Source organism: Pundamilia nyererei, unplaced genomic scaffold (genome assembly GCF_000239375.1).
Source record: "Pundamilia nyererei isolate P.nyererei 1_Seehausen unplaced genomic scaffold, PunNye1.0 scaffold00014, whole genome shotgun sequence".
Taxonomy (NCBI): Eukaryota; Metazoa; Chordata; class Actinopteri; order Cichliformes; family Cichlidae; genus Pundamilia; species Pundamilia nyererei.
Window position 1 is genome coordinate 3,246,149 of NW_005187415.1, and position 10,278 is coordinate 3,256,426.

The 10,278-nt window shown below is 40.5% G+C and overlaps 1 protein-coding gene across 4 annotated transcripts in view; it reads right to left on the reverse strand.

Annotated features, from left to right (window-relative positions):
- Positions 1 to 10,278, reverse strand: part of dock4b (dedicator of cytokinesis 4b) — a 138,407-nt gene that overhangs the window by 17,074 nt on the left and 111,055 nt on the right. For 3 of the 4 annotated variants that reach the window (XM_013908795.1, XM_005725179.1, XM_005725177.1), the window contains 9 exons: positions 9,866 to 9,952; positions 8,301 to 8,477; positions 4,855 to 4,938; positions 4,618 to 4,737; positions 4,089 to 4,210; positions 3,426 to 3,443; positions 3,064 to 3,175; positions 1,463 to 1,544; positions 116 to 225 (listed from right to left, as the gene is read on the reverse strand). In XM_013908795.1, the coding sequence (XP_013764249.1) occupies positions 116 to 225; positions 1,463 to 1,544; positions 3,064 to 3,175; positions 3,426 to 3,443; positions 4,089 to 4,210; positions 4,618 to 4,737; positions 4,855 to 4,938; positions 8,301 to 8,477; positions 9,866 to 9,952 (912 nt within the window). The remainder of the gene's footprint in view (positions 1 to 115; positions 226 to 1,462; positions 1,545 to 3,063; positions 3,176 to 3,425; positions 3,444 to 4,088; positions 4,211 to 4,617; positions 4,738 to 4,854; positions 4,939 to 8,300; positions 8,478 to 9,865; positions 9,953 to 10,278) is intronic. The other variant, XM_005725178.1, reaches the window with a different exon arrangement.

Below are 10,278 nucleotides of genomic sequence, written 5' to 3' on the forward strand. Positions count from 1 at the left end.
ATATAAATACAGAGACAAATATAAATAAAATATACGAAGGGGATAAATAGAATAAATAGAAATAAAAATAAAAATACAAGTGAATTGCACATTTCAAGTATTTGTGTGTGCTGACCTGTGCAGGATCGAGGGGGTTGGGGAAGATGGCACTGACCGGTCTCTCTCGTGGAGACAGACAGGCATTTTCTCTGGAATGCTTGTGTTTCTCTGCCATCTGAGGGGATCCTGGAATGGATGGCATGAGACATTAGAGCGGTAACAGACACACAGACGCACACACACACACAAGTAAATACACAAACGCATAAGGGACCAAACGACAGCAAGGTGTTAGGCTATTACCCGCAAACACTGGCAATCAGGAAAGGCCAATCTCTCTTTCTCCCCCCAAGCCTCTCCACCGTTCTTTCAGCCTCACTACTTCCACAACATGATAAATGGCTTGGCCACTCCTACACACACACACACACACACTAACACACACACACCCTCCTCACTTCCTCACCTCGTCTGTTACACTGGACAATCACAACAGAGATATGTGCTAGAGTTCGACACTATAACATATGTAACACGCCAACGGAGACGAACACAAAAGCCCGCCCCCACACACATGTTGGTACGTTTCTGGGTTTTTTTCTTTCACAGCACTTCTCCTCAGCTGCTGGAGCCATTGTATGGATGCTGATCCATTAGTGAATGTTACCGCACTTGGAGGGCTATCATATGAGCATGAAATGCCCATCGTTGGCTCTTATTCAGATAACACCACAGCAGCAATAATTCTCAACATGCTTTATGGGTAGACAGAGGGCACTTTTATAAGGGCGTCAGCCGCTGTCAGCACCTTGCCAAAGAGGAGTGTGTACGCTTCCATAAACGTCTTCATATATTCTTACTTTTTATGACGGGGATCAAGCAGAACACATTGAGATGAGAGCAAGAGAAGGCATTAGACATTCAAAATGCACCGCAGAGGAGGCTTGGATGACACCGGCCTGGACAGGAGATTGTGCTGAAGTCCAAGAGGGATACTCAGCTAAAATGATCTCTTACTCTCTCTTGCATTTTCACTAGCTCCATGTTTCTTTCAACAGCATTTCTCTCAGCTCTTTTTTTCCTTTTCTTTCTTTCTTTCTTTCTTTCTTTCTTTGGACTCATTTTGTATTCCTTCTATGTTTCAGGCTCGCACTATCCATTCAATGCTCCCTCCTCATTGTTCTCTTTTCTTCCCCCTGTCAACCTCCTCTGCATTTATCCCTAGCCGTCATCTAACCTCTCGAACCTCACCAGACAGGATGCTGCGGTGTATTGAGAGAACATTGTGTCAGTGAAAGGTCAAAGGTTCAGACTGTCCAGCTGAACCTCTGTCTGCTTCCTCTGTGTGGATTGAAATCTCAGCTAAAAGACTATTGTGTATAGTTTTTGTACAATAAGTGGTGTTGCTGAGTGCCAGACTCACCTCTGGCACTGGACGGGGCCGAGCTGGTGACGTTGGGCGAGGCAGAATGGTTGGAGCTGAGGCTCGAGGTAGATGGGCTGGGCTGCAGGTGGAAAAAAACAAAAATGATGAGTACATCAATACCACCATCAAACTACAGAATATCATGAAAATTTATAATTAATACAATCTACATCTACCAAAACAAAATCCCAGTTTGGTTGGCTTATACTGGACATGCTTGGTTTCTAATCTAGTTTGTGCAAAGCTGAGCATCTATTATAAGTTTTGTCTGTAACGTTTACCTTTTTCTCAGTAAGTAGGAAAAAAAAAACAGTACTAAGCAACAGTGGAATAAAGAAGTTATCATTAAAGTGCACTTCCTCAACTGTCCACTTGAGGTGGCTTTCAGAAGATACTCAGTCCCGTAGATGGCGATGTTAAAATGCCCAACTTCACTTGAAGAATTTGTATAGTTGCTGCCTAGCACAGAAAAGGCTGTGGCAGTTTTGCTAACTCATCTGTTTACATTTTATTAAGGCTTAAAAGTATTCATTACTGGAGATGTGGCCACTTTGTTTACTCAGTATGTGATGACACAGGCTGCTTTACTGCTAGTTGTTTGCTTATAAGTGCGCCCCAGGGCAGCTGTGGCTACAATGTAGCTTGTTATCGCCAGTGTGTGAATGTGTGTGTGAATGGGTGAATGACTGAATGTAGTGTAAAGTGCTTTGGGGTCCTTAAGGACTAGAAAAGCGCTATACAAATGCAGGCCATTTACCATTTATCAGCAGGAAAAGCTGTAAAAGTTATGAAGTCTAAAGTTTATGCCCTCTTTCACATTTTTCAAAGATGTCCAGTCGGTTGGATTGGAATCTCTGGCAGGTCAGCTCTGGCCCTTGGGCCTTATGTTTGAAAACCGTGCACTAAGAACCCGTTCTTTTATTATTTATTGGTTTGTTACATAGCATTAATTTGCATTCACATGTGTGATGCTCTTTTGCAGTGTGTGGATACACCTTGCTAACTAAATATAGTAACATCTGACTGAAACAAAATAGTGATGGCCATTTTCAATCAATTAAAAAACGAAAACAATATATTTCTAAATTATGATTCGTCCAACTTTTACTAAATTCTACCTGCTCTGTAAACTTAAGAAAAAAAGAAGCACAAACTAACTCTTTGTAACAGCTTCAGTCACATCCCTGAAAACATTTTTTTTCCCTCCCGTGTTTTCCCCTCTTCCTGTTATTCCAAGCCTGCCAGGTGCGGGAGACAGCCTGCCAGGAGTTGTCGGCAGCTTTCTGAATTGGCCAAATCTAGTTTAGATTAGACTCCAGCGAGGCTCCCCGGACGGGCCCACACAAAGCACTATGTCCTTATTTGATATAATCATGACAATTTGCACGGACAGACTGCGTTTCACACGAGCAAGAGTGGAAGATAGAGAGAAAAAGGGTCAGAGGAGAAATAGCAGTGAAATAGAGTGAGAGTGGATTAAAAAGCATTGCAAGTGAAATCTGAAGGGAGGAGGAGGGCAAATGCTGGGATATAGACTCAATCTACTAGGTTAAGTGCCTTTGTGTGGGCGTGTAGGCAAAGGCACAAAGGGAGACTACCTGCATGTTGAAGACTTCATCCGAGCTCTCCGATTGCCCTGTGATGTTACTGACTTCATTGGAGGCTTGAGATGACAGAGAGGACGAGGAGTAACGGTTCACCGCAGGGTAGCTGAAGAGGCTAAAGGCGAAAGAGAGAGGGTTATGATGGTTTACAATACAAAGGGTGAAGTTTCATACTATTATACATGATTAGATTTAAAAGTGGTTCACTCACCAAAGATTCAGCAGCAGTAAGGCCAATAAAAAGAAAAAAAAAAATAGACAAACAGAGAAACAGAAAATACCAGATTAGAAGGCAACTGATTCATCAATCACAGCATTCCATCATGCTGCCAAAAGGCACAAGAAAGAGATGTGACCTGGTTCTTCGTTGGAAACTGGAAAATAGAAAAAAAAAGGAAAAAAGAAATCAGAACTCAACAAGCAAAAATACGAAATGTCACAGGGAGATTGAGGTGATGTGTGCGTCTCCATCTTTCTTGTGTGTGGCTGTGCCCCGCGGGATCAGACTCTGGAGGCAGAATGTCGCAGGTAGACGAAGTGGCAGGGTCACTGAACACATCAAAACACACACGGATGCACGCACACACACACACAGTCTGCCTGCTGGCCCGACAGCAGCCACACAGAAAACATCCCTGTGGGTGCCAGCCAGCCACCCACACCTATTGTACTGAGCTAAGCCAGTAAAGAACTGAAGGAGGAAGAGAGAAAAGGCAGAGAGCATGACGTTGGAGGTGAGATGGAAACACAAAAAGAAAAAGAAAGTAAGATGCGAACAAAGGTCTGCACTGAAGGGCAGCGCTTATAGACCGAGTAAAGGAAGGTGAGAGAATACGAAGGAGAAATTTTATGCACTCCAGAGATGGAAGTTAAAGATCTTTTTGGGTGACTTGGCATAATAAACCAGAGAAGTAATTGACATTGAAAAGCAATACGTTTTCCTCACTTGTTAATTTAATTAGCTGAGAAAGACAGAGACATACGCGTAAAGCTACGGAAATTAAGAAAAGAGCCGTCACCTCCGCCTGGCAACTCCTCTGCCGCCATCTGGGCTAATGATGCTGGGCACGGAGTTCCTGCACGTCCGCGGGCTTCCGTTGGTGAAGTGCACCGGGCTCGCACGCACATACGCTGGAAACTCCTGGGGATTTTTTTAAATTGGGAGGGGGAGAAAGTGCACATGATTAAATGCTTCTTTGTGCCAGCGTGAGGTATATAAATAAAACACACAACATGTAGATGAAGGCAGTTTGTTTAATGAGGGGTGGTTTTCCCCTTTAGAGGAATAAAGGGGTCATTTACTCAGAATTCTTAGCACAGCAGTCAGTTTCTATTGTCACATTCACTGTTTGTTTCCATTAAGGCTCGAAGACTCTGATAAGTAATTTGAGGAAAATAAAGGAACACATGTTAGACAGCTTTAATCATCCTTACACATGAATGACATCCATTAGGTAAATGAACCTCTGTTTAACATAAAATCTGAATCTATCATTGAGTTACACATGTACAGCATTAGAAAAAGCTTTCTTTAAAGTCGATGCCTACCTGTATGCCTAGACTGGACTTCATGAGATGAAACTGGTCCACTAACTTCTTGTGCAGGGGTCTCATATCTTGAGGAACAAACTTCTCATGCACCGCGAGGCCATACTCCAATATATGTGCCTGCAGGACAAACAGAAAAAAGTGCACAATAACTGAAAGTCAAATTTAGGTGATAAAAATGATTCATCTTGTCTTTGCATTTAAAAAGACATCATGAGCTCAAGTGATGTTTCCAACCTGCTCGAACATGAGCTCTCTCAGTCGCCCGATCTTCTCTCCGTCCTCGGGGTGATTCATAATGTAGTCCTTCACGAAAAAGGCCTGCACAGAGGCAAAAATGCAGAACATCTGTTATGTATGCCCTGGGAGCTGAAGCAGCGGGCTTTTTTTCCCCTCTCCACAGCAGTGCTACCTGAATTGCAGCCTGCCTGACACAGCGAATTAGTGTCCACACAGCTATTTGTTGAGTACTTTCCATTTAAAATGTTCACAAAAACTGAGAAAAATTTGAGTTAAAAAAAAAAATTCACATCCTACTAAAATGCAGGGTTGAAAAGTCCTGTCTGGCAAATTTGTGTTGCAATATTAATATCAGGTTCAGTGGGCAGAATTAAAGTACATAGTGGCTAAAAATAGAAGGCGAAAAATACAGTGCCAAATGGATGTTAGTGAAATCAAAGCATTGATTTTGCTTTGATTTAAGAGCCAATTTGGTCTGCGATTTTAAAAGCCCCTTTTATATCACTTTCATTCGTGTCATTGTGCTCTGCTAGAGATCATGTCTCTTTAGAAACATCATCCTTCTTGATTTTGGCTTGCAGACTGTGCTTTCTATTCACTTTCCCAGACACTGCCTTCAAAAAAGAAAAAGAAAAAAGACTTAAAGGAGAAACTGATAAGATGAAAAATGCCCTGGTCTGCTTTGAATGATGATAACTGTTTTTTTTGCTTTTGCTTTTTTTTTTTTTTTTTTTTTTTTTTTTTTTTTTTTTTTTTTTTTTTTTTTGGGGGGGGGGGTTGTCACTTTCATACATTAAATGCAAGATCTTTCCTGCTTACAATGCCATCAACACTTGCAGTCTGTCTACAGATTATGTTAAATCCCTTTCAATCTGCATCAGAGTACACAAAGCGAGGGAGAACCGATGAAAAGGCCCACCTCACAATCTGCTTATGAATCTGCCGCACACTAACACACAAAAAACCCCAAAAGAAAACGAGACTGAAAGGTAAGGAGGAGTTCACTAAAAAGATCAGCACGGCTCCTCTCTCAAGGACACAGCTGTCTATCTCCAACGAGACACTTAAGAGAAGAGAAGCTGAAGGCTGCTTCAGACATATGCACTCCCAAACACACACATAGATGTCTATCAAAGGATGCATGCGGCTTGCAGACTATGAAACTTCAATAAAATAAGGAACCTTATTATTCCAGACAGGCATCCTCAGATCTTTATCAAGATGGCATAAATTAGTATGTGGTGGATATAATATTCCCTCTTATTAAACTGTGAAACAGAAAAAAAAAAATCTTATTGCATAAACATTATTACTCTATGGTGAGGTGGGACGCTCAAAGAGAGAAGTACTGAGTTTCACCAGAAATTCTATACAAGACCCCCAAAAACGGCATCAAAAAAATAATCAATAATTTTCTACAAATGATGGAAATTTCTCGTCGGGCTGCAGGGAGTGAGACCTCACCGTGGAGTGGCTCAGTTAATCATTAGAAAAGTCCAATTAGAGACGGAATGCTGAGGGGAGGGGGGGAATAAATCAGACAGCATTCCCCCTCAAGGGTTTCAACTCAAACTGCAGCAATAAATCTGAATATTAATAACGACAATTTCTCCTTCATTTGGAGCCGAGCAAACCTCCACAGCTGTCAATCGGCATTACGCGGGTAAATTAATAGATTTATAGATGCAGTCTGTGGGGCACCGCATGATATATTCTGCCAAGAAAAATGAGCTGCTGATATTGGTGCCAATGTGTCTGCTGCAGAAAAAAAAATTAAAAAATAAAACAAAACAAAACAAAAAAGGTCAAATCTGTGTCAGGCTCATGTGGTATGATCACATTCTGTTATTTATGTAAAAATATAAATTACAAAAGATTTGAAGGAGACGCTGGTCAGTTTTTACCCAGAGGAACAACATCTCTATGCATATCAATATTTACCTAACCTTGTAAACAATGTGTAAAACGGGAGGAAATATTTTGTACGTTGCAACATTTTATACAGATTTTTTTTGGTTTTCAGCAAAATAGTGGCAGCAAAGATAAAAAACACTTCTAAAATGCTTATTTTTGGGCTCTTATCAGCGTCCCACAACCCTTAATAGGGTACTTGTACTGAGGACATGCGCTTCACTCACAAGCACACACATACAGTATATGTTCCACAGAACACACATGCATTGTCACAGCGGTTGCTATGCGACACAGAGAAGGCAGCCGAGTCCACTCAATTTGTGGAGAACAAAAAAAAAAAATCTTTATTTCTTCTTTTCTAGTCTTCTTTCTTTTGAATTGAGCTCCTAATGGTTAAAGTGTCTCCACTCAAGGAGCATTTAAAAAAGCAGCAGCAAATGGAGCTCTTGATGAAATTGCCCATATTTCAACTTTCCATACCAATCTGTTACCACTTCATCATATAAATACTATAAGTTTGTGTGATTGGAAGATATGACTAGGAAGATTTTTGCACTTTATTAATCTGGCGCTCTGCCTCTTTAAGAATTCGGCTTGGTATATAATTAGCTAAACTTGGTGGATGACACCAGAAGGGTTAGGTAATAAGGTAAAGTTGCGAGTTGTACACCCACACTGATTGAGATTCTTAGAATCTTTACTAATGACTGTAGCACTATAAAGAACTGGCATTATGTCTCTGCCAAATAAAGTATTGGTGCTGTAATCTCCATGCATGCTAATAAGCTGTTCCGGAGCCTATGCTAGCTAATCTAGCTGTGGTTGTTACTCATTTTTTCACAGATAAAGCTTAAAGCACAGCCATGAACATAGCGGCAAAAATGCTAACATTAAGCTAAGTACACCACCAATTTGGTCCTGTGTTTGGTGTTACATTGACGATGTTCCCATCTAGTTTTACTTAAACACATTTTAGCAATTGTTCTCTCTGCAATACATACTTGCTTCAAAATACACAAGCGGCGTATTTATATATAATTTGTTAGAGAACATTGTGAAAATTATTTTTAGGGCATTAAAATTCAGTAATTTGCAAACATGGCAACTTCTTTCCAAGTTTTAGGACTACATTAGCCATCTAATCCCTGAAACTCCTTCCATTCTTCTATCTAACATTATTTGACCTCCCGCCTCTTTCCCCCCCACATCCACCTTATCATTCTATCTGACCAAAAAAATCCCCCCCACCGACCTATTCCTACACTACCCATCCATCTTGTTTTCCCACTTCCGCCCCCTCCAGCTTTCCACTCATCCATCTATTTGGTCAAGCCATCATCCAGCCATCAATGCATCCATCCATCCATCTGTTCATCCGCTCCACCCCTCCACAAAACACTTTCTGTCCATACATCTCTCCATTTTAAGCCACCTTCATGCATCATTAGGTAATCCATATGTCACTGCCTCTCATTCCTGCTTAGGTCTCTAAAATCCTCCAACCTTATCCTCCAGCAAGCCATTCATACCTCTTGGTAGCGGGCCAGTCCCCCGTTGACTGCGGCGTCGATGACCCCGTTGAGGCACATGGTGAGAGGGTTGATGTTCTGCATCTGCCGGCTCTGACACTGGGAGATCAATGTGCGCAACTGCAAGTTCTTGTTCTCGATCACCTCAATCGCATTCTCCAGTGGGCTTACCTCCACCTGTACACATGAAGGATGAAGAAACATTTTGTAGCTTTTTATATGAAGCTCTAAAGGGAGCTTTACAAATAATATCTGGAAGCTAAAATATCTATAAGGTATTTGAGTAATGTGGGAATTTTAGAGGGTCTGCTAAATAATAAATGCTACTGAGGTCCTTTATAGTGAAAGGTGAGGCAGTTTAAAACATATTAAGTTCTACAAATCAGGATATTTCAGCTTGTAATACTTTAGTTTTGACCACTTTTTTGTCCCAGAACAGAGCTGTTTTTTCTCCTAAAATACAGCAATTTGAAAAGCTGCTTAAAAAAATACAATGTTGCCAAAATTATTTGGACCTTTTAAGTTGATATGGTAAAAGTTTTAGCACCAGCCTATTTACACATTATGTGGTATACTTGACATCCAAAATGAGTCTTTTTAGAAGTAAACACTCGATACCAGCTTCTTGTTAAATTTGTTGGAAATGCTTTAAAGAGCCTTTTTAGTGAAAACTGCGCTCTGAGTGAGGCAGCTGCAAAGCTGGGTCAGTATCTTTAATTATATTTGTGCTATTTACCAAAAAACAAAAAACACCTACATGTATCAATTTATTAACCATTATTATAAAGAATTATTGTAGCAGCTTCATTTAAAACTAAGTACTATTTTTTTAAATATACATTAACATATGGACACTTTGTCACATACTCGTGAAGGCACAGTGAAATATTTTTTCCTTCATCCTGATTTCTTTTTCTGTATTTTTTCCTTCTCACACAAAGCTTAATCCTTTTGCTAATTGAGCTTTTGCCAGTCTCCATTTTAAATGCTACTGCACTCCACAGCCATCATAGAGTAACACTGGCTTTACAATCCATATTTCACACCACGCTCAGCAGCTGTGAAGTAAAGAATATGCGCTTAGACCATCACAGACAGACACTGTGTTGGACTGCACAGAACAACATTTCAAAATCTGTGTAAATCTGACCCTTAGAAATCTGATTGAGAAGACAAAGCATTTACATGTAACAGTGTAGCAATTGTCCCATGTCAAATTTGACAGGAATTTGCCAATTACAGGGGAAAGAAATCCCAATACAAAAATCTATTCTAAAAATTGGACACGTTGGTAATCACAGTAAAGCAGTTTGGCTTTTAGCGTGACATCCAATCAAACCAATTGCGGAAACTGAACATCCAATAGCCCCAAACCTATGACTTAGGTCATGATTGCTGCTCAGTCTAATGACTTGGATCAATACTTGTGTATTGGCTGTCATTACTCTAAATTCCAACCTGCAGAATAATAAAAAAAAGAAAGTATCACTGTGTCCCTTGTGTCAAATGGCTGTGTGTTGTGTTTATGCCTTCACTGCTATTTCATCAGACTGGGACACACTCACCAGTTCTCTCTTTTCAACTTCAAACCAGCGGGAGATGCCTGGAAGACTCTGGATCAGAGTCAGAGTTGTCCTCTCCACCCACAGACTCTGCATTCACACAATACATCCATGAGCATTAGCTGATTGCTAAACATATTTAAAAAATCCATAAATACTTAGGCTTGCTGTACACATATCTTAGTGGCAGCACTGTTCAGGATTTAATTGTTGATCCACAGTTAAAGGAAAATATAAAAATGCCTACAACCCAAAAACACACTTTTACTCATATGTCATATGTCTAATATCCTCTCCAACAGTTATGCTGTCAGCCAGCATGCTTGTTATATTTCCAGCCTCTCAAAAGGTCATTAAGACAGCACGCAAGCTATGAAATTTTAATATTAACAGCAGGCTCTAAATATAATAGATTT